Raw genomic sequence first — 24537 nt, 5'->3', positions numbered from 1 at the left:
AGGCCTTCCGAAGCGTGGCGCATTTTCGACCACCTCTACACCAGAACGAAAACGTTGAAACCATCGTTGTGCGGTGGAAATGGAAACTGTATCGGGTCCATAAACTGCATAAATTTTATTGGCGGCTTGAGATGCATTTTTGCCTTTATCGTAGTAGAACTGTAAAATATGCCGTATTTTCGCTTTATTTTGCTCCATGTTTGCGACGTTATAACTCACGAACGACTTAAAAGAAACGACAATCAATCAAACACGTGTTAGCGCGTTAAATGAGCTTTCCAAAAAGGTACTCGTATAGCATGACCCGATTCGACGAATAAAACTAGAACTACGCGCTTTCAGCGCCAACTAGCGAAAATACCGCAAGACTTTTTTGACAACCTATTATCTTCACGAAATTTTGTATGAGTTATTGTTCACAGAAATAATGTAATATCGGAAGAAATTGTTCAGATCGGTTAACTATAGCATATAGCTGCCATACAAACTGAATGATCGGAATCAAGGGCTTTCATGGAAAACTGTGAAAAACCAGACCGTGATTCATTTTGGCATCCCACGAGTAAAGAGCTTAACTGTAGCGTTCATAGAGCTTTCAGCTTTCGTCACTCTTTTCACTAAAAAAGCCACAACTTAATAACGAACCGTTAAGTGTAAAAAAGCACGCAAAACAATAACGGTAATTATGAAATTGAGCGCTTTTATTAACGCCATTTCCCGCAACAAGTCCATCAATTAACACTTCCTCATAGCCACGGACAATTTTTTCCAATTTACTTTTCATAACGGAAATGGTAAGTGTTGCGATTTGTGACAACCGATGATTGCGGAGTGCATATGTTTGTCAGGGGAGGCGTGAAGCATGTGTTGATCAGACGTCTGATGGCGGCAAACGATTTTGAGCCTGTGAAATGCAATTTCGACACGAACAAGCGATGGCAAAAAACTTTAATAAATACATAGCTGCATTTGTATGTGCCAGCAAATTTATTTATGCAAAAAAGTTGCACAGACACACAGCCATAGAGACAGGCCAGCCCATACGATTTGCATGCGACAACCGACAACCCACCGCACGGAGGCTTAAGGATTTATTACGTCTGTGCTTGTGGTGGCGAAGCATTCGACACGTTCAATGCACATTTATCACAGCAATGACAGCGCCAGTGATGAGGTAATTGCAACAAAGTGTGGGGCATGCCACAAAAATATGTACTCGTAGTGGCAGACGATACACAACATCACGTTGCACTAATGTGGGCAATCAAAATATTTATTGGTAGCTGCTTGCTGCTTCTTGCCTATGCCTACATTTATTATCGGTGATTTGATTTCAATTAAATCGTAGCAACATTGATTTGTTGCTGCAGCACGAAACTCTTGCAATAATTGTTCAAATCTACTTCTGTCCTTGATGCACAAATGTGTGTGTATGTGCGGGCTAGAGAGCGCAAATTGCTTTGCCTAGCAGATTGTGTGTATTTTGCAGACAGATAGGCAGCGGAATGTTTGTCTAATTAATGCCTAATCGAATTGCAAGATTTGTTCGTAGAGGGCTGCCTAAGGCTAAACGCATAGTGTGACGGTGAGACAAGGTACTGAGAAGTTGAGTGCATAGATGCCAGAAGCACGCTACGAATAAATCGGTCAAGGTTGGAGTTTCGGATACAATTCAGTTTTATGCCTAATTTTAATGTGCATAATTGAAGTGAGCTCAGCTTAGTAACGGTTTTTGAGTGATTTGAAAAGTATTTTCAAATGTAAATATTTTCTCATAAAAGTAAAATTCACTAAAATTAGTCGAGGAAACAGTTAAAATTCGAATGCTTCCAAGTTTCATATTTCCCTCATCTTTAATTTTTTTTTACTTTCTAACATTTCATGTTTATTTTTCACTTTCAATAAGAATTAAGCTACAATAAAAAAACTTTGGCTCACCCTTGCCCTGCGCTCATAGCCTAAATGCACAGCATATGTGTAGACTAATGCCGAAATTGCACGTAAACTATATTTGTGGACATTGGTAAGTGCCACCGGGGCGTATGATTAACATTCACTGCCACTCAAAGTAATAAACGGTGCCTTTGCTGTGGTAATTAAAGTTTGCTTCCGAATTAGTTCGCTCACAAGTAATTGCGTAAATGGAAATGTGAATGGTGTTTTGTTGTTTGTTTAGAAAACAAATTGGCAACGAATAAATTGTTTCAAGGTGTGCCATTTATTATATATACCCCAGCATGAATACATGTACATATGTGCGTTTAACCTTGAGTTGTGACAACTGATAGTATTAGGTTACAAGTATTTAAGCTTCACTTAAGCGAAGTATTTCCTTGAACTCGTCAGATTCAAGGTCATAAAGTAGATGACTCAGCAAGCGAGTAAGAAGACTGATAAAGAGGGTATTCTATTCAAGAGTATGTAGTCATGTCATGTATTTCAGATAATTTTTAGGTGTCGTAAAATAGACTATAATTTTACTATCCACTTTCTATTAGTTATTTATTAACAAGGTTAGGTTAGGCTAGGTTAATCTGTTGGCCAATACACCATGCATAGACCAGTTTTCGTCCTTTGCGATACCAGATGAAGTTCAGTTGCTAGGTTCAAGAGAAGTAGTCATTTTGGATGCCTGTGCTTGACGCGAATTTTACAGACTCTACAGCCTCACTATCGATACCTCCTCCAGTGCATCTTCCGTGGGGCCCCCAGATGTTTGCAGCGTAGCCTTGCCAATGCGAGACAAATGCACAAGAGATGCTCCATTATTCCCATGGTGCTCTGTTCTAGACATTTCCTGCAGTCTTGTCGTTCTGTCAGCCCCATCCTGCGGACGTGTGCCGCAACCAGACAGTGGCCAGTTAGTATTCCCATCATATTCCTTGGCCTGGGTCAGTGCGGCCCTAATGTGTGGCACATAGCTGACTTTTGTGCATCCACTAAAAATCGCTTTTAGCCATGGCACGGATTTGATCAGAGCGCATTCGTGTATTGTCGTGATTCAACCTTTCCAGATTTGTAGGGGCGGCGAATGAGCCCGTCCCCAAGATTTTTATCTTGCGTTTTCTTAGCAGGAAGGACTTACCGCGTCTCTCTATATATAGTCTGAGAAAGTGCTTTCACTGACTTCGGTGATCCAATAAGTTCTCGATGAGTGTCCGTCACACTGCCTGAATCTTCTTCTTCTTAATTGGCGTAGACACCGCTTACGCGATTATAGCAGAGTTAACAACAGCGCGCCAGTCGTTTCTTCTTTGCGCTACGTGGCGCCAATTGGATATTCCAAGCGAAGCCAGGTCCTTCTCCACTTGGTCCTTCCAACGGAGGGAGGTCTTCCTCTTCCTCTGTTTCCCCCGGCGGGTACTGCGTCGAATACTTTCAGAGCTGGAGTGTTTTCATCCATCCGGACAACATGACCTTCCAGCGTAGCTAGGTCTTTTAATTCGCTGAACTATGTCAATGTCGTCATATATCTCGTACAGCTCATCGTTCCATCGGATGCGATATTCGCCGTGGCCAATGCGCAAAGGACCATAAATCTTTCGCAGAATTTTTCTCTCGAAAACTCGTAACGTCGACTCATACTTTTGTGAATTAGACCGGTGGCGTTTGGATAATAGTTTTCTAAGTCTCGCCAACGTGGGTCTTTTCAAATCCACTACAAAAGTTTTTCCAAGATTCTCGCTTTGTCCTGTGCACCAACTTCTTGTATTTCCTTAGAAGATCTCTATATTCGTTCCAACAGTACTCGCATTCTGCTAGCCGGGCCCTGTTTAAGCATTCCCTTACTTTGCGTCTGCAAGATGCAAGCTCCTTGTTCCACCAAGGGGGCTACGGCAATCGTATGGCATATAGCAGGATGCAAGGAGTAGAGATTGATCCTTGGTACCCTTCACTGCCACAACCGTCAATTCATCTGTGGAAAGGCTGAAATTAATATGGGAAAATAGACTTTTCTTCACCAACATCGTTGATCATACCTTGTTAATTACGCTTTGGGTGTATGTCGTGCAGTTTTATGACTTCAGCCCAGCGACCCGACCCGACCCGATGCAATCCATGGTTCCTGGACTAAAGCCACGCCGTAGCCGCCCTGCTCCAAATTAAGAAGAAGCTCGGCAGAGGCGGTCTTACTCTTGTAGAGGTTCACTTCGAGTACCCTCAGCTCTTGGTTTTGAACCATCAGACTGCTGACTGGGTTCTTTCTCCACCTCCTTCTTCGAAGCAACGTCTGGAATTACTGAAAATTTAGAAAAAAACTTTCACAAAATAGCAGATTGTTCCACAACAGACTGGTGATACTTAAGGAAGTTTCATTGCAGAGTATTAATGCCCATTATACAAACTTTTTCCGGAATATTTCCATGCATCTGCTACTTTTTCGTTAACTAAGGGCTTACCGAACAAACCTACGCCCAAAATGTTGAGAAGGGAACAAGACGTAAAGTCCATATAAGCGACTTCACTTCTAAGTCATTAATGTATTATAACACAATTCCCTCGCCATGTATTTATAAAGCTTTTGAATTGTGTTAGCTACAGTCTGCTTTATAATTTCTAAAAAAAATTCTTGTTTCCTATTTTTTAAATGAATTTCTCTTCCAGATCGCCTCCAGTTCGACACCGCGTTGCTTGCGTCGTGCCGATTCGGGTGTACCAAATGAAGCGCTCACACCGCGCAGCGACACCACCTCCACCACAGAGAGCACCACATCACCGCCCGAACGCGCACCATCCGAATCGTCGAGTGGCGTGCATTCGGGCGAGGAACGTGACGTCGAAGTGGTCATACGACCACGTTCCGCCTGCAAGCCACCACCCAAGCCGCCACAACCGCCCATACAAGAGGAACCCTACGGACGTTGCACCAACATGCGCATGTCCAGCTTTGGTGGCGATGCAATCGGAGCGGCTGGCCGCGCACTCAACAGCGCCACCCTGCCACTGACACGCTCGGCGCCCGAACAGAAATTCGATTATGCCAATCATTGCAGCACAATGCCATTACCGGCGGCTTGTCACAGTCAACAGCAAGCGACGCAGGCTGTACGCGGCAGCGGCAACTACGGCATGACCACATCTGCATACTCGATGCATTCACAACCACCGCTGCCGCTGCCGCCGCCGCCACCGCCACAGCATAGCGGCCTAAGCAGTTTTCGTTCGCAATATGCCAACTCAGCGGTGGCAATGGCCGGTGTGAATGTAGCGCGCATGCAACAACATCAACAACATGAAACGCAGCAACAGTACTCAGCGCCACAGTCAATATCACCACCGCCGCCACCACCGCCCGTCGGCATGCACACCACACTGCCGAACGGCGTGCGTTACTCAAATCCGCATTTCCTGCGCCGTCTGCCGCATGTCACCAAAGCGGCTGAATCGCCATATGGACATTTGGGATTGGGCGCCGGCCATCATACCTTCTCCAAACTACTGCAGGATCCACTACAACACAGTCTAGTCAATACAGCCATACCCGAAGATCGTGACTCGGCCAACTACTCGATGTCTTCGGAACAAGACTGCGGTAATTTGTATGCGACCGCGGAGTCGTACAACTAAAGCAGTATTGCGTAAGCGATTTTTGTCGAGCGGGCGAAGTCATTGCAGCTGCAGCTCAACTGGTTATTCATACATATATACCCTGATATTTTGACTATTCGATTTTGATAACCACTAAAAGTTATTTAATATAAAGAGCAGGCGCGTTAAGCAAATACTATCACGAATTGTGACTAACTAAAGTTTCGAAATGGGTAAAGAATAAAATGTGTTTGTTTGCGCATGCGGTGGGGAAAACAATTATGTATAAGAGAAGAAATTTTAATGATTATGACTTTTTATAGTTTAACACGCTAACACTTCATCATTAGTGCTACTTTCGGCATACTTCGACTGAAATTAATACAAATTTCAAAACAAAAATAAAAATTTGCTCAGACTCAGACACCAATTTGCTTGCAATTTTTTTCACAAATTTGGTTGCTATTGCAGTGGAAATAAAATAAATATTGGGTAGTCGAAAAAGTATTTTCGTATTTCGTCAATGAATGTCGTTGCAGTCGTATATCTCCAGTGCTATCAATCACATTGTGTCATACCATATAGTTTTGGAAAGGTGAGATTTTAAGTTTCATTTAACCAAAAAAAAAAAAATTAATTTCGGGAAAGTTGAAAAAAAGTTACAGCTATTCAAAAATGAGTGAAAATAATGAAGAAATTCGCTATATTTTTCAATTTTCAATAAAAAATAGTTCGCTCGCTTACGTTCTGGAAATTTCAATGTAAAAGATGCACGCTCTAGTCGATCTATCGTTGAAAAAGTCGATGAAATTATGGAAAAGATTGCCCAGGACCGTCAAATTAGCAGCCATGATATCGCTAAGGAACTTAACATTCATCATCAAACGATTTTGAACCATTTAAAAAAGGTTGGCTACAAAGAGAAGCTCGATGTTTGGACACCACATGAATTGTCTGTAAAAAAGTTAATGGACCGAATTAACATCTGCGATTCTTTGCTGAAACGAAATGAAATCGAACCATTTCCGAAGCGAATCGTAACAGGAGACGAAAAGTAGATCAAATTAGACAATAATTTGTGAAAAAGATCATGGTCCAAACGTGGTGAAGCTCAACAAATGGTCGCAAAGCCAGGATTGACGTCACGAAAGGTTATGCTGAGTGTTTGGCGGGATTGGAAAGGAATCATGAGAGCTCCAGCCTGGTCGAACGATTCACTCTACATTTTACTGTCAACAACTGATGAGTTTGAATCAAGCAATCGAAAAAAACGGCCAGAACTGATCAACGGTAGACCACACACATCTTTGATGATTCTGCAAAAACTGAGAAAGCTTAGCTGGAAAATGTTGATGCATCCACCATATAGCCCTGACCTTGCACTATCGGACTATCATTTGTTTCGGTCAAAGCAGAACTCCCTTAATGGAGTAAAGTTAGCTACAAGAGAGAAGCCTGTGAAAATTACTTGTCACAGTTTTTCGACGAGAAACCAGAAAAGTTTTACACTGATGAAATAATGTCTCTAGCAGAAAAATGGTAAAAAGTGGTCGTCAAAATAGTACATATTTGGTTCATTAAAGTGCATTATAAATATAAAAAAATAAGTTGAAGTTTGATCAGATATACGAAAAGACGTTTTTGACTACCCAATATTTCACTTATTAGTTTAATATTTTGTTCGAAAATAACGTTTTTTTTTTAATTGCGCTTGACAACTCTCTGTCTTATATTGAAGAATTCAGCCCAAATCTAGGTTAAAGACGGGCTTATCGTGTCTCGGATAAACGCTTATAAGATCTAACTGCCGAAACATACATTTCGGCGCAAAAGACTTTCAAGTTCACAAGCTACATTTCTTGTTATCACTATAGCATTCATTCGCTGAAAACTTTAAAGCAAAAAAAAATCGATTTAAGTGCTATTTAGAAAACGAGTCAGCATGAAAATCATGGCCGATTTTTAAAACATATTTTATTTTTTCCTCATTTCATAGAACCCACGCAAAATAAATTATTAAAAGCGGCCATATACTGTAACTGAAAACCACACAAATTATATAAAAAAATTAATTAAGTGAAATAATTTATAATAATTGAATACTATAAAACAGCTATATACATTTATATATACATACATAAAAAATAAAAAATAAATATGCCATGGTGGCACTCGCATCTCTCCCCGCCTATTGTATAAACTATTCATAATGAATACAAATAAGATTAGAGTATTTTTTAGCAATGCGCACTTTAAGTTTATATTAAACTACATTCAAAATAAAATATAATAATAAAATAAATAATTAAAGTATTAAGAAACAGCAAGCTACATTTAAGATGTGCTAAGTTAAAGCAGAAATTAAGCGATAACTATTGAAGAGCAACAACAACGTCTAACATTTGTATGTACGAGTAAAGAAAAATTTGTGCGAGTATGCAAATAACGGCACTTGCATATATGTATGTGTGTGCAGTAAAGAGAGAGAAACCCCTAAAATAAATTACACGCATACAACACTTCCTAACCCACGTCCGCGTCTCATTTATTTAGCATGCTTTTAGGCGTCATAGTAAGCACGCCAAACACCCTTACATATACATACATATACGGGCAGAACTCGTACGCTACTTATTGTAAACTACTTCCAATAACAATATTTTATATTTACAACAACATATACATATAAGCATACATACATATAAATATATATATGAATAAGTGATTAAATTGATAATACTATTTAATAAATAATAATAATAATAATAATAATAATATAATAAAAATAAATAAATAAATTACTAAAATAAAACAATTGACAGCAAAAACAATGCTTATATATCTATAAGTCTTTATGTATGCATGACAATATACATACATACATAAATTCAAACATACATATACACGTATATTTATAAATGGCTGCTTTTAAATGTTAATACGCATAGTAAATATTACTAAACGCATCACTACTAAATTAATGCTAATTAGCATTAACCGTTCAATGACTCGCATTTTTTAATTTTATAATTAATTATATTTTCTGTAAATGTACTGCATTTACATAAGTACATACATACTTATATATATATACATATATATATATACTTAGTGTTTAAGCACAAAAAAAAATTATAATAATAAACTGCGTATAAGTGGATAAATATATTTATACATAAACATATATTTTGGTGTGTTGTGTTGATTATAGCTTTCGTACATACATATGTATTTTTGTTAACATTGCATACATACATAAGTAGTAAGCTTTTTTAGACGTCATTAGATTGATTAAGCTAATTACAATTAAATACATGCGTACAAAAATGCATACAGGCACAATTGTGCATGTGTGTGCGTGTGAACGTGCATATAAAACACGTACTACAATACATACATATAAATATGACAATTTAATTATGTAAAAGCAAACGTGCTAACAGCAAAAATATCATATTGTATAAGTACCATACATGAAACTATTCACTCAAAATTGGCATTAAAAATTTTGATATACAATAAAAACGTTTTTTTTTTTACTTATTTGAAACTTAATTTTTATAACACAAAAATAAATGTTTTTTCTTGGAAATAAATTGCAATTTTTATTGTCAAGTCTAACTGAAATGAATTCAATTTTTATACATATTGCTGTGCTGTTAGCGTTGGGACTAATGTGAAACTCGTTGAGTGCGAAGCATATAGATTGGCCTAAAAGTGAAAATACATAGCTTTTCTGTACTGAAGTCTACATTATTAATGTCTATCAAATCACTTAAAGACTTATTCGAATACTGTAAACGCAACTTTTTCCAAGAATTTGTGACAATTAATAAACTTACTATGAATATGAATTCAAAACAGTTGTTTTATTGTTGTTATGCACGGAACAGGGTCTATTAAGGGATTGTCTCAGTGTGACCCTCCGAAAAATCACAGATTTTCGCATTAAGCATTTAACTAACTAATTCGTCCAATTCTTTTTTATAAAGAAATACATTCATGACGAATACAAAATGATTTGTTTATGTTTATTTATTGGTTGTATAATAGCTGAAATGACACGTAAAAAAGGGTCCTGTACGATGTACACGATTGCAGCCGCAATTTTGATCTAAAAAAAAATTTCGAAAAGTTTATTAATCGTTAGAAAAGTTGCTATCGCGCTATGGGGATTTTTTTTTTTTTTAATTTGAAAACATGGCGGGTGTTTAAACAAAAAGTATCGAACCTTTTTTCGACAGTTTTTCGTAGAAAAAAATAGGAAGATTTCAAAAAAAAAGCTTCCATAGCGGAACAAGTTACCTTCAAAACACTTCCTATGAGAGTAGAAACCGCTTTGAAAAACACTATTCTGAGAAAAACGCGTTTAAAGATTGGAATTGGAGCTTTCCCCACTCGGCTTCCTTTCTACAAGAAACCCAGTAGCGGCCGTAATAATTTGAATTTCGATTTCAAAATTTGAGAGAAGGTTTATTACAGTGTACACTATCCGATAATGCAACGAAAAAAATCAAATTTTTCAATCATTTTATACTGAGGCGATCCCTTAAGTTTTTAGTACAGAGCAGGAACGTCAGCGCCCCTATAAAATATATATAAAATGATATCGATCTGTTACTTTGCACACGTTTGTAGAGAATATCACAAAAAGCAGCTAATTTGTCGGAAACGCCGATATCAGAACACTATAGCTGCCATACAAACTGAACGATCAACAACAAATTCTTTTTACCATTGAAGGATATTATAATTTCGGTGCAGCTGATGTGCAGTCAATGTTTTTTCTTGCAATGTTTCCAGTTGCATAGTTGCAGTTTGACGTTCATAAGTCAAATATGACACTGCTAACAACAATTTGCGTGGAAAGCATTTGATACAGGCAAACTAATTTTACCAACAACAAAAAAGCGCAACAAAAGAGTATCACTTTTAAGTTTTTGCACAATATTATTGAAAATGATTTGCATTTTAATTGCAAAATTTGCCATTTACTATTTCTTCTTTATTTTTATATATGTACATATGTATATGTACATACGTATGTATGTGCCAAGCGTTCCGCAAACATGCAAATTGGTTTGTGGTAATTTAATAGCACATTTAGAGAGAATTAAATTTATACAATTGATTAACTGGACAAGTGTGAGCTGCTCAACAAAAAATAACAAAGGGAACAAATAAAAAAAAACAACAAAAAACCAAACACAAAAAAGTAACGGAAAAGAAATTAATTCAGCTGTTAGCTGTCAGAAAAATATTTTTCTGGTGCAAAATTAATTTATTTCATTATAAATTGATTTTTGTTTGTGTAGCTGTCCGATTTTACTAGCAATTAAATTCGCCATGAAAGTGCTTAATTAGCATATGTAAATGTCACGCGCTAGACCGTATATCACTAATTTAATTATAATATATTTATTAACAACACCACACACTAACACATTATTACATATGTATGTAAGTTAATAAATATAATTCAATTTGAAATATAAAGGGTTACATATATTACTACTTAATAAAAAAAAACTATTTACAAATTTTCTAACCTCAAATTTTCATTATATGCTTAATATCTAATTAAGGTAGTATTTTATAACCCTTTTATTATTTTTTCTTATTTTATATATAATTTTTTTATTTATTACTTTTGTTTCCAAATTTTTTTCGTTCGCAAATCACACTGAACTTTATGTGTAACTAAACTATAAATTATTTTATAATTAAATAAACACATTAAAAAAAATAAGTAAATGGTTTTTGTCGTTATGTAGCAATGTGCGCAGCCTCCTTATCTCCAAGATGCGTTCACGCATGATGTAACATATTTGTTTCGCTTTGCAACCCTGTGCACTGTAAGCATTCCTCCATTCTCGCCATTTTCCATATTTGACAGCTAATTTGTGAAAAATGCCAATCTGTCTGAGATCGTCGCGTTTGCGCTGTTTATTGTTTAACAAATTAATTAATATTCAAACAAAAAAGCCGCAAATTGCTGTTAGTGAAATAAATAAATAAAAAATAGATAAATAATTAGTATATATAACGAACACAGTGATATGAACATGACATATGGTCGGATGGCAAACACTTGCCAAGGACGCGAAATTAACTACAAATAATTGTGAACCCGAATTATGATTTATCTATATTGGAAATATTTACATCACAATCATATTATAACAATAGAAAAATTAAAAAAGCGGCAATGGCATTTGTGTAATAAGATTCAAAGCATTTGTATATAATAGCTAAATTTCAACAAAGGAATTTTGTAACCGATCCACAATCTCCTCATTTGGTAATTTGACATTTTTTCTCAATGAAAACTGGACTGGTTAGTTCAATGGTGTATGCGGTTCGAGCTAACCACGGCCAATACAAATAAAAGTGTATATGTGTATACGCTTTAGCTATTACAGCTACATCAGCGCAGAGTTATTAAAAATAAAAACATATAAAAAATATTGTGTGGCTAAAGACAAAGTGTAAAAACAACAAGTAACAGCAGCCAAAGGTGTAAGCGGATTACTTCAGTTGGCGTGGAGCAAACTTGATTTTTGCCTGCCTCCCTTTGCTGTCTCATTGATATACAATATCACTTGCATTTCATATTACAAGAGTTGCGGCTGCGCATAAATTTTCTTTGCCTATGATAGAGCAGTATAAAAACGTTAAAATTATTATTAAAAATAGCAACCACAACAAAAACGCTGAGAAAGCGGAAAATAATATATTAAAATACACAAGTGACTCTCCGCTCTCTGCACAAATAGAGTACTATTAAAGGTATGTACTTTTAATTATTTTATACTTTTATATAAATAAAATATAAAACAACGTATTTTCAGTGAACACATTCAATATGCATCATCATCATCCACTGGCACCAACACAATCAAACACCGGCGGCGCTTCAGCAAGCAACGGTGCATCGGTACCCGCACTGCCAAATGTTGGCAGCATTAATGCCGGAATTGGCACTGCCATTGTAAACAATCCAAGTACTACCGTCGGAACATCGCATGTACAACATCGACGCCGAAAAAAACGTCCGAATTATGGTACGCGTACCGTAGAGGTGCGTCGTGGTTATAATGGATTCGGCTTTACCATATCTGGTCAGCAACCTTGTCGCCTATCATGCATTGTCTCTAATTCGCCCGCTGATCAAGCAGGATTACGCGCTGGTGATTTCCTGATTTCAGTCAATGGTTTAAACGTATCAAAGTTACCCCACGAAACGGTCGTACAACTAATTGGAAATTCGTTTGGTAGCATACGCATGCAAATAGCTGAGAACTATTATTCAGACAGCTCGGATGAAGAGAATGCGGCGCTTATGTTACAACAACAAACAGCGGTGTCGGGAATGAATAGTGTGCTCACCAATCAATTAGGCTTATGCGTGGGTGGCGCGCGGGCTAAACCCCGTTACTTGCATCACAAAGCGAAGATGCATCGTCTACGAAATTCGCCGCAAAAGAAGCGTACGGTGACTTTGCAGCAACAACAACAGCTGGCACGTGCGGAGCAACTGTCGAAATGTGTGTCTGCTCTAAAACCAATGGAATTACAAAAACTACGTCCACTCATCGAAGATCTGCCGCTACCGGCCAACAGCTCTGCTTATGTTGCACCCAGCGCTAGTGCACCAAAAGAACCAACAGCTGGTGTCGCAGCCGCATCAAACTCTGCTGCAGAATTAGCAAACGTAAATGCAATGGCGCGTGCACCGGCAGCCGCTTTAGAATATCGTGCCATTGTCGGTTATCTAGGTACTATCGAAATGCCGAAGCAAATTTCGCACAGCTCCAAATTGCAGACGGTACGCTCATGTATACGCAAATTGCGTCAGGAAAAACGTCAACCTAACATGGTTTTAATGACAATATTACCCGATTGCCTCCGGCTACAAGCAGCTAATGGCAATACACTGGCGAGTTACGCTTCCGAACGCTTAAACTATGTGAGCTCATCATCGGAGAGTGAGAATCGGTTTTTTGGTTTGGTCACTAGCGCTGTACACACGTCGCAAATGGACGAAGATGATGAAGATGACGACGACATTGAAGCAGCCAATGTTCGTAACGGCCAAGGAGTAGTGGGTGTCGGTGGCGTTCCAGGCAATAACGGCAATGCGCACGTTAGCATCTCAAATAGTTGTCATGTGTTTGTAGTGGACACAAAACTATGCGAACATCAGGCGCATGTGCCGCGTGCAGCAGAATTTCGTATTCACTGTACACGTGATCCCATATCCAGTTTGTGTCTGGAGTTTCCAAACAATTCAGAATACGTGGTGAATCTCATACGCAGCATGTACACAATGCGCATAATGCCACCAATGGTCAGGCACCATGCCGCCGAAGATATTGTAAATGGTTACGGAGGTGTTGTTGCTGGTGGTCCTGCAGCTGCGGCGCATTCTCCTCAACCTAGTAATCACAGCGAAATCTCAACGACTACATCAAATTCCGATTCTGGTATCGGATTCCACAATGATTGCAATAATATCTCTGATCGCATACTGGTGGTGGATTTCCCTGGGGCGCCTGAGCTGCGCATGCGACCGATGGGCGCACGCCCTATGGGTATATTCAATAATTTTGATAATGTCACCGATAAGCGACCACCAACCGTCCGTGCAGTGCCAGAGGAGAATTCTCCGCCACAAAGCGTCAATGTGGCATCCACAAGCAATGCACATTGCGCGAATTCAAGACCAAACCTTCTGGCTAATTTCAATCTCATCAAAAGTCCAGCCACTTCGCTGCAGACTACACGTTCCTGTGACGATGTACTGGCTTTGGTCGAACGCAGTGCAGATGACGGCGAAACCGCCGCTTTAGATCAACAATCTCTCATCGCACCACATGCGTCTATGGATGATATATCTCTACACTCGAGCGCTCCCTCAGCGTCTACTATGAGTTGTTCTGCTGCCGATGAACATCTCTTTTTACATCCAGCCGCTTGCATGTTGGCTATGCAACATCAAAAGCAACGTCCCACCGCTAGTCAAGTGTACGCGTTGCTGCAGGATTGTCTTTCACGCGCACGTAATGCACGTCAATCATTACCATCAGCACATACAACCACCGATGGCTTAGCTAACACACCGAATTCACAAAACGGCAGTTCGACTGGTGCTGCTGCTGCACCAGCTAAACGTCACTCGATTGATTTTGAGGCATCGGATATTACGCCGCCTGTGTCAGCACTCAATGTTGGCACTTTCGAGACCAACATGTGGAAGAGTTTACAAGACTTGCGTGAAAATGAGGAATTGCTTGCGCCACACACACCAGATGGTATCAATAGTGAACCGGATCTACTGGTAAGTTGAAAGCGAACTATTTATAATTTATTCGTATAATAGCCAACTTCTATCATTCCAAATATTATAATAAAAATATAAAAAAAATTGACTTCAGGAAATTTTACATTTAAGTAACCTTTGTGTTACTTTCGTTGCTTTCATCCGCTCAATATCAATTTCAATGCATACATACAAATGTATATCAATAAACAAAATCATATTTTCAAATACAAATATTTTTCTTAGTCGTCCAAATAGCCATGCTGTTTGTTGTAGATCTGGACTGGAAACTGGTTTCTTCAGTCAGAGTCTAGCAAGGATGTGATCCATATCGAAAATATGAATTAAAAATGTATTAAATTGACACAAAGCAGATGTTGAGGCCCTTTCCTTTCACTACAATCTCTACACGGAGAATATCGAGCGCAATTTATTCGTAAAGGACTATCATTGTTTCGAATTTATTGTCGGAAATATAAAAGTCTCATGAGGAAAGTCCCCTAAGAGCACACTATCCTCACCAAAAGCTTATTTTTGTTCAAAGATCCGACCGCACAGATTCCTAAAAGGTTAATTATCTGTCATTATCAATTTCTCTTGAACATACACACACAAACTGACCCATAAAATGCATGCCAAATTTTAAAAATACATACCGTTATAACTAAATAATTTATCAGTAATCGATTTTTTTAGGCATACTTATTTATTCGATATACATATGTACATAAGTGTAAAAAGTGATTTGATGATTATTTTTGCTTATGTCGGCATTTATCATTTATTATTTGCGTTTACCATACAATCTTTCTCAATATTGTTATCAGTAGAAACAAACTGATAAACAAAGTAAATTACTCAATACTTCAAATGAGCACACTCGAAAACATGCCAGTTTTTGTTTTTGTCAAATAGCCTACATAACCTATAACCCAAATGTTCGGGGAGCAAGATATTTTTCAAAACATTTCGAGGAATGCTGGCGACTTGGCAATCTTTAGACGTATAAAAGTAAAAAACAAGAAAAAGAAACGTTAATTTCGGCTGCACCTAAGCACCTTCACAGGTATATTTTTTACAGCATCAGACGATACCTTGGGTAATAGCTTCGTTTCGGATACTGTAGCAGGTTAAACTTCTACCTATCCAGAGTAAACCCCGACATATCCAATATATGTCCTGCGTGCAATGAGTCTCCGCATGACACTGGCCACCTCTTTGCATGCCCCACCAACCCCACTAATCTGACACCCTTCTCTCTTTGGTCCGACTCCGTCGAAACAGCACACTTCTTGAGCTTTCCGTTAGATGACGTCGACGACAACTTACCATCCTAACAGAGACTAGGTGCCCGCTAAAACAACAACAACAACAGCATACCTTGAATAATAACCTCTGCCAAAATTTTTTAAAAATACCTCGTCAAATGAAAGAGTTTTCTAAGCAAGCACTTGATTCCGATCGTTCAGTTTGTATGGCAGCTATGTATGTACATATATGCTATAGTAGTGCGTTCTGAACAATTTCTTTCAAGATTGTGACGATGCCTTAGATAATAATCCCTGCCCAATATTTTAAAAATAACTCGTTAAATGAAAATGATTTTCCATACAAGCACTTGATTCCTATCAATAAATTTTTAAGGCAGCTAAATACTATAGATTCCGACGAATGAGCAGCTTCTTGGTGAGAAAAGGACGTCTGCAAAATTTCAGACCAATATCTCAAAAACTGAGAGACGAGTTGTCGTTTATACAGACGGACAGATGGACATGGCACTCAGCTCGTCAGGCTGATCATATATATACTTTATATAGTCTCTGACATTTCCTTTTGGGTGTTACAAACACCATGGAAAACTTAATATACCCTATCATATGAGTGCGGTCCGATAGCCTCACCGCCCAATGCTGCAACTATTATCACTGGGCTATCTATAGTATATTTTGTTAAACAATTTCTCTTAAAATTTCAGTCAAATTCGTAAGTTTCGACATGAAGAAGTTTTGGACTCTTTTTTTAATAATCGCCAACCAGCCATTCAATTCATATGCCGAGAAAAAACTATTTTCTTTAAGGGAGCTTTACTATAATACGTATATTATGGTACTTACGTGAATTGTCTTACGACGAAAGAAGCATTTTTACTTTTGTATATGTAAGCTCTTTAAGAACTGGTAGTATACTTGTGTTTCGAAAGACACTGTTATCGCTATCAGCAAATTTGCCCCACAATTTGTGACATTTTTTCATGCCGAGCGTTAGAAAAGTATTGGCTGAGTATGAGTGCCGGCAGTAGTGCGCTAACTTTTCGGCAGGAATATACATATGCGAATTAGAGCTGCGGTGTGTGTCGCGAAAAAAGCAAAAAAAAAATCGTATTAAAAATATTTGAGCAGGCGGTCTTTTAAGCTCTGCTGTCCGCCATTAATTGAGGCAAATTATTATATATCTTATGTACTTATGAAAATATGTAAATTGTGCATTGCGCTGATAAAGGAACTAATTGTGTATGCAAATGTGGTGAATTTAAAGATTTGTGCACACTAAAACAAGCAGAAAAAATGAGTGATGACTCCTCGTGAGCTTTGCGCGGGCGCTCGATGGGGTTGCGGTCATCACAGAATGTGAACGAAAGCCATTTATGCGCCGCTTGCGATACATGTGCCCTACAGTGCTCGTAGTAGCTACGCGTCTACTAAGATTTCTTGAGGAAAATTAATCTCCGCCTAAATAAATTCATTTGAATCGCGACTTTCGCTCCGCGCTGCCATAACTCTATGTCGGAGCCTTTTTAGCTGCATTAGGCATAAGCAAATCGGTGGGTGTAGTACTACGATGCGCCCTATAAACGCTTTGTGGGAGTTTGTGGAGCATTATTGCGAAAAGTTCTCTTAAATCACAAAACCATATCGTTTATATGTGTGTATAAATGTTTATAGCAAATTCTTATAGGCAACCGCAGGCTTCCGTTGTGTTTATCGAACTGAAAAAATGGCAAATAGTGCAATTTCATGTTGACAAGTCGCGCTTACGTCATCGAATTTGATTGCATTGCAGTTTTCTTTTTTTTTTGTAACTTTTTTCATATTTCTTGTTTTTGTTAGTGTTATTATTTGTTAGCTTGTGACGCGTATTTTCTGTTTTGTTGTTGTTTTTATTAATTTCATTGCTCTAATGTGACTACTCCGTAGCACAACCGTCATTGTATGTACATATGTATGCATGTACTTTAATTGCTTCAATTTAATTTCGACCAATTAATATTTGTAAATTCAATCATATACACATACATACACACATACATGCGAATGTTTAAGCTCCCGTCGGTCACTTGACTGACAAAAGTCGTTAAGTTCACTTAAGTGCTTTGGTGATATTGCAGCGTGTTGTGCCTGTGTGTGTGCGCTTAATAGTTTTTGTTATTGTTCTCGAATTGCTTGAATGACCTTTTGTCAATTTGTTGCTCCTTTCTCGACTAGTCATCGGCGTTTCGACTGCTATTGCATGCCATAATTGCATGTTGTTATTGTACATATATGCTTTCGTGTTGCGCCTCTGATCGTGTGTAGTACAAGTGTTTGTGATTTTCTTTTGTCACTGAAAAAAATCTTTGCGCTCAGTTACTAACATCGCTTTTGCTTTGTGCGGACAGGCCGATATTCTACGCGGATTCCGCAGCGTTTTCGCTGATAAAAAGTGAAATGAATTGCTAAGCAAAATAAATACATATATAAAGAGCAGTTGCCAAAACCCATATTTAAAATATCGATATCGACGCGCCGGTCAGCTGGCAAGTCCAGCTGTGCTAATTAGTGCATAATCAACACGCCCATAATTTAATTAAATACATGTATTTATGTATGTATGTGCGATGTGTGTTAAAAAAAATTTCGTCGCGACGAATTTAATTTTTAAACGCTTCCTCAATGTAAATTTATTGCTATTGATTTGTAATTAAAAAATGTTTATAACCAATGAAGTGTAAGAAGTATTGTTGTCAAAAAATAAAACCTCTCGCGCGACTTTAAAAATACGAAATTATTTGCCTGCTGGTGAGAAAAAAGTTATAAAAATTAAAAAAATAATAATAAAAAAAAATTTCAGAAACAAAATTAACAAAAAATTAATTAAAAATTAGTAATAAAAATTAATTTAAAAAAATATGAATCAAAATTAATTACAAAAAATTAATAAAAAAAAAATTAATTACAAAAAATTAATAAAAAAAAATTCAGAAAAAAATTAATTACAAAAAATTAATAAAAAAAAAATTCAGAAAAAAATTATAAAAAATTAATTTAATAAAATTAATATAAAATTAATTAAAAAAATAATAATAAAAAAATTAATTTAAAAACAATTGAAAAAAATAATAAAAACTTTTAATAAAAAATTATATTTTTTTAACAAAAATTACGGCACACAGTACAAAAAAAATAAAATATTTAATAAATATTACGATATTTTTAATATTATGTAATCAATTTGCTGATTATTTTTTAAAGTTGGCATAAACAAAAATTTTCCGAAAAAAGTGTTTCTTTATATAGTACCTTATAATACAAAATAATAAAATATGACAAAAATATTAGATTAAATCAATGTGTAATGTGAAAATTAAAGTTTGTTATGCAAATTTCCGCATACATACATACAAATACATACATATGTATATGTACATAACGAAAAACCTCACACCCAAAGTTGACAATATTTTTATTTCCATATCTGTCTGGCTTCTTCATGCATCAAATAAAAATAAAATCCAAAATCAATGCTATTTTTAATTCGTCGAAATCGTGTTCGTTCAATTACGCGCACAAACGTCTTTAAATTACACTAGTCAACAAATCTGAAGTAAAATATTACTCTTTTTGTGCTATGCGGTCTGTGGTATTTGAGGTGTACTGATTTCGAATTTTAGTAAATTGTTGTTGTCTGACCCCTGCACCCCTTGACTACAACACAAAAAATATTACGTGTTGGGAAGTTTTTACTATCATTTTCAGTTTCAGCAACTCAAATCTCTAACATCACAGTCGCAAAATGACTGTAAACTACAAGTAGTGTTATTAATTAAATGTGCAAAAAAATTTTCTTTCGTCGTGAATTCGCTTCAGTGAAAAGTCTTCTTACAGAGCGCTGCTTTTGTGTTATTTGTAAATTGAATTGTTAAATTAAAGTTTCAACGCAGCACCCCACTCCTTAACCCCACTAACTGCGACTCTGCGCCTTCTGTATTGTGTTTCGGATGCTTTGTGTTTTTGTCGCCTCCGTTGATGAGTTTATCGACTTTAGATTTGTAAACAAAACGCTGTAATAAACTTCAGCCCGCCCACTAGGCCGAACGTGTTCATGTGACGCTCCGTGTCTGTACATTCTGCAATTAAACGTATGCCAGATAAGTGTGTATACAAGTGATATACGCTCATACATATTTAATTCCTGCGAAATGTTTCGAATGACACGTTCACTCATTTGAATGGACAATGAACAGTATGCTGGAACTTGTCTGCGGTTTATATTCCGAGGAGAATGAGCCGGTAAGTCGAAATGCATGTGTTTGATAATATCTGCTGAAATGCTGAAATATAATAATGTAAATAATTTATCAAATCTACACTTTGAAGTTTCAAAATCTTGCCCAATATTTACCTACTGCTCAAATGTTCCCTTCAACTCACAAAAGCTGCGGTCTGAAAGGAATTTAACATTTTTAAAGTTGATATGATTTTGTAATTTGCAATTTGTTGAAAAAACAAAAATCTGGATTTTGAATATACTCTATCGTCGGCCCTTAATTCTGGTCTCTTCTTACGAATAGCTGTCCCATAACACTCTTGTTGACAGTTTAGCTAGTAGGAAAAACTCGGAGTGCGCCACACCTCGATAATCGAAGGAAACTGTTAACATAACCTTGATTTTTGACATGGTTGCTTCGGTTTCGGCTCACCTTTGCCACGACTTTCGGCCGACTGATCGTCTGTTTCCGAGTCGTAAGCATAGATCCAAGATTCAGCGCCAGTAATAATACGTCTTATGACATCCCGGTAGTCGGAAAGCATTGATCTACAGACGTTAACGCAACGCTGTTTTTCCAAAAAATTAAGTGATTTTAGAACCAATCGTGCTTTCTCATTTCTTACGCTCAAATGAACTATTAAAATGCTTTGCACTGGTCCTTCATATTCCAATGATGCCAGTAAGATCTCTGACTGTTAATCGTCGTTTTTCAAGCACCAATTCCTTTATTTTATTGACGTATTGATCATCAGTTGATGGTGATGGCAGTCTTGGACGTGGCTCCTCATCCACCCTCTTGAAATAATTTGTACCAATCAAACCACTTGCTCGCGCCAAAAAAAATGATCACCGAAGACCTTTTCCAACATTCTGAACGTTTCGGCGCCAGAAATAATTATTTATTTTTTGATTCTGCACACAAAATTTAATGGTACTTCTTTGTTCAATAATTTCACTTATCGTAAAAATCACCGAATGCACTATATGTATCTAAAGGCAAATAAAGATACTAAACATTTTGATTATTTTGATGTGACATTTTTTTTAACAGATGTCTTAAAAAATCATACCGATAGAACTTAGAAACCTAGAAAAAATAATTTTTCGACGAATGGGTTTTCGCGCGAAATTTAAGTTAAAAAGTCTTACTAACTTTTGCCCACAGTCTAAGCTGGAACGAGCAAAAGCCTTGGATCGTGTCTCCGTACATTTTCATGTGAAACCCAACTTTCGCAAAATACAAAATTTATATTGACCGTTAAAGATTTATCATATCAACACATTACGATACATTAGATTTTGTTTTAAAACAACCAAACCAACCAAAAAACGGTAAACCACTATACTAAATTTCAAATTTACATATTTTTTAACGATGAAAATTAACTTGACCGGAACGCATAACCTTTCTTGCACACAACCATGCGGACAAAAATATTTTCATACCTATGTAGGTATGTATAATCGTTCGTTTGTAATACAAGTGTGGAATAAAGCATATTTTTTCGAATTTATTATGCACACTACTAAAGTCAAATTGTGACAAGTGGAGTCAATTATTATTACGAACTTTGAATTTGTGCGGTGGTTCCCATGAAAAATGCCAGCACTGAACCCTTTACACTCCACCGAGTACTTCTAAAATTCAGATGAGAAAATTTAGGGCCAAAGTGCGCGTAGCATGGCCAAAATGTAACGTATTTTTGCGGCATTAGTGCATACATATGTGCAGGAGTATATACATAAATATGGTATATACATGTGTTTCACAATCAAAATTAACTTCTATTTTCGTAAATATGAAGCATATTTATATGCACACACACACACACATCATACATACATACATAGTTTTGTTCATTTTGTTGTTGTATCACATAAGGCATGCATGTGTTGGCATTTCACCGTCGGTGGTTAGATCCTGTTGCCACTGCACTTGCTGGCGCATTAATGTTCGTGCACTTACACCTGTCAGGGTCTGTTGGCATGCGCCACGGTCACTGCACACATAATCTGCCGTAATATTGGGGTGTTTTCTGTTGTAAAGCGCGGGAGCACAGGTTGCAACCTGTTATCCTGAAATGGCGCATGCACTCGCACAGATGCATGTCAATGCAGCTGGTTTGGCGGTTAAATTCTCTTTCTAGTTTTCAGCTACTAAATTGGCGCGTTGTTTAATGTTCGGCATAATATTGTTTCTAACAGCTGTCATATGTATGTTACAATTAAAACACGATTAATTTTTCTACGAAATAATATCACTTTTCATAATTATTATTCATTCGTTGCTTAGCATCTCCTTGCTAAAAGTGATAAATTATTAATTTCAAATTCATGGAACAACAAATACTTATACAACTTATTGACAGCTCTACAAAAAAAAAAATCTTTTGGATGTTTAAGCAAATCTTGATGGTTTCAAGTGCCTAGATGACGAATTAACTCATGAATTTTTTTTTTTTTTTATAAAAATTGCACATTCTAAAGTTTGCTGACGGCTTTTGGTAATAAAATGTAAATTTCCAGTCATGATTAGAGTTCTACGCCCATTTTTCGCACATACAACCATCACACGACCCCCACTCTCAGCTTTGTTGCCGAAAATATTCAAAAAATTATGCAGAAGGTTTAATACAAATCAAACATGGAGATATCTAGAAGTACAGCCTACAAAATGTGCTAATTTATTTAATTAAAATCTGCCTTTGTTTTTCCAAAGTAATTTCCATGCCCTCAGAAACAATGATGTCATCGAATTTCCAAAAATCGCTTGTGCCTATCAGTGAAAGTGCGCGGGAGGATAAAACATCTATGACAAAAGGGTGGAAAGCTTCCTCAAATACTGCAATTAATAAAAGATGTAGATTTTATCAAGGTTATGACTGTTCCGGAAATTGAAACTTTGAAAAGTTTCGTTTAGTCGAAATTTTCGTAGGCAGCCATAAAACATCAACTTGTGGAAAATAAGCTGACAAACTCTTTGGGACTCTAGCAGCAAATATGAGTCTGAATCCACCAGGTTCTAAAAGTGAAGAACAAAAGTATCGAGATTGATGGGCTCTTCACATGATGGCAGATCACTGATGGTCCTTAAAAAATGTTGTCGACTGGAAATATATAAAACAAAGTTCATAAAAAGACAACATTTATTTACATATCTGTTATATTGTTTCATGTTTTCGGATTTTTGTTATGAAATGGTAACACAGGTTAAAAAAATAAAATAAATCGCAAACACAAACATATCCAAAACAGTTGACCAGTGATCTTTTATATACTATATATTTATACATTATGACATAAAAATACGCAGAAATTGTAAATAAAACGCAAAATATTTAATTATTCATCAATATTTATTTTGTCGCCTTCGAAAGTAATCCCCATCAGATGCATTGTATTACACTTGTGCTAACGATTTTTAAAGTCCTCGAAACATTTTTCAAAAGCACTTTTTGGGATGGCCTTCAGCTCCTCCAGCGAATTTTGTTTATCTCTTCCATCGACTTTAAACGGGTTCCACTCCGATGATAGTTGACTTGTTTGTATGTCAAACTCATCAACCAATGTCTCATGGCAATTATAATGCTCTCCATGAATCTGGGATCAGATTTCGCACGATCAAGCATGTCCAAAGAGACCTGTTTACGGTACTCTTTTTGAAAAAAATTCAACTTTATCGGGACGAATCGAGCAAGAACGCATTTCATACCCAAAATATGCACCAAAATCAATCGAAAGGACTCGCGACAGATGTCGAGCTCTCTAGCCATCTCTTAACCAGTTCAAAAGGTCGTCCAAAACTAGGCATGTCTTGAACGATCTCTCGACCGTCTTCAAAGGCTTTGTATCACTCGTAGGCTTATGTTTTTGAATCACCTTTTCCAAAATTCGCATGAAATTTGGTTAATACTTGTTATACAAAATTTAAGACAAATTCTTTGTTCGATATTTTTATCCATTGTAAGAATCGCAAGGCACCACCGAGGTGTACCGACTTAAGCAGCTGCTGTAAACAGACTGGTTGACGGATCGCGCTCATATTTCCTACCAATTTCGCCAAATATAATTTTTTGACACCCGAGGAATTTAATTACAATTTCCGGGTGCTTTTTTGTCACAATGTATATATATTGTTCTTAAAATATATAGATATTTCT

The 24537-nt window shown here is 36.9% G+C and overlaps 2 protein-coding genes and 1 long non-coding RNA gene across 4 annotated transcripts in view; all 3 read left to right on the top strand.

The window, feature by feature from the left end:
• LOC126767646 (protein tincar) overlaps positions 1 to 9390 on the top strand; it is a 212095-nt gene extending 202705 nt beyond the window's left edge. Inside the window, exon 10 of the mRNA XM_050485122.1 lies at positions 4606 to 9390. Within this exon, the coding sequence (XP_050341079.1) occupies positions 4606 to 5568 (963 nt within the window). The 3' untranslated portion in view covers positions 5569 to 9390. The remainder of the gene's footprint in view (positions 1 to 4605) is intronic.
• The window catches only part of LOC126767651 (uncharacterized), a 232017-nt gene that overhangs the window by 113130 nt on the left and 94350 nt on the right, over positions 1 to 24537 (top strand). The window lies entirely within an intron of this gene.
• Positions 11501 to 24537, top strand: part of LOC126767647 (regulator of G-protein signaling loco) — a 56658-nt gene continuing 43621 nt past the window's right edge. Inside the window, exons 1-2 of one of the 2 annotated variants that reach the window (XM_050485125.1) lie at positions 11501 to 12318; positions 12381 to 14869. In XM_050485125.1, the coding sequence (XP_050341082.1) occupies positions 12395 to 14869 (2475 nt within the window). In that variant the 5' untranslated portion in view covers positions 11501 to 12318; positions 12381 to 12394. The remainder of the gene's footprint in view (positions 12319 to 12380; positions 14870 to 24537) is intronic. The other variant, XM_050485124.1, reaches the window with a different exon arrangement.

This window comes from Bactrocera neohumeralis, chromosome 2, assembly GCF_024586455.1.
Source record: "Bactrocera neohumeralis isolate Rockhampton chromosome 2, APGP_CSIRO_Bneo_wtdbg2-racon-allhic-juicebox.fasta_v2, whole genome shotgun sequence".
Classification (NCBI taxonomy): Eukaryota; Metazoa; Arthropoda; class Insecta; order Diptera; family Tephritidae; genus Bactrocera; species Bactrocera neohumeralis.
Note: the sequence above shows the minus strand (reverse complement) of the source record. Positions and strands in the feature narration are given on the sequence as shown.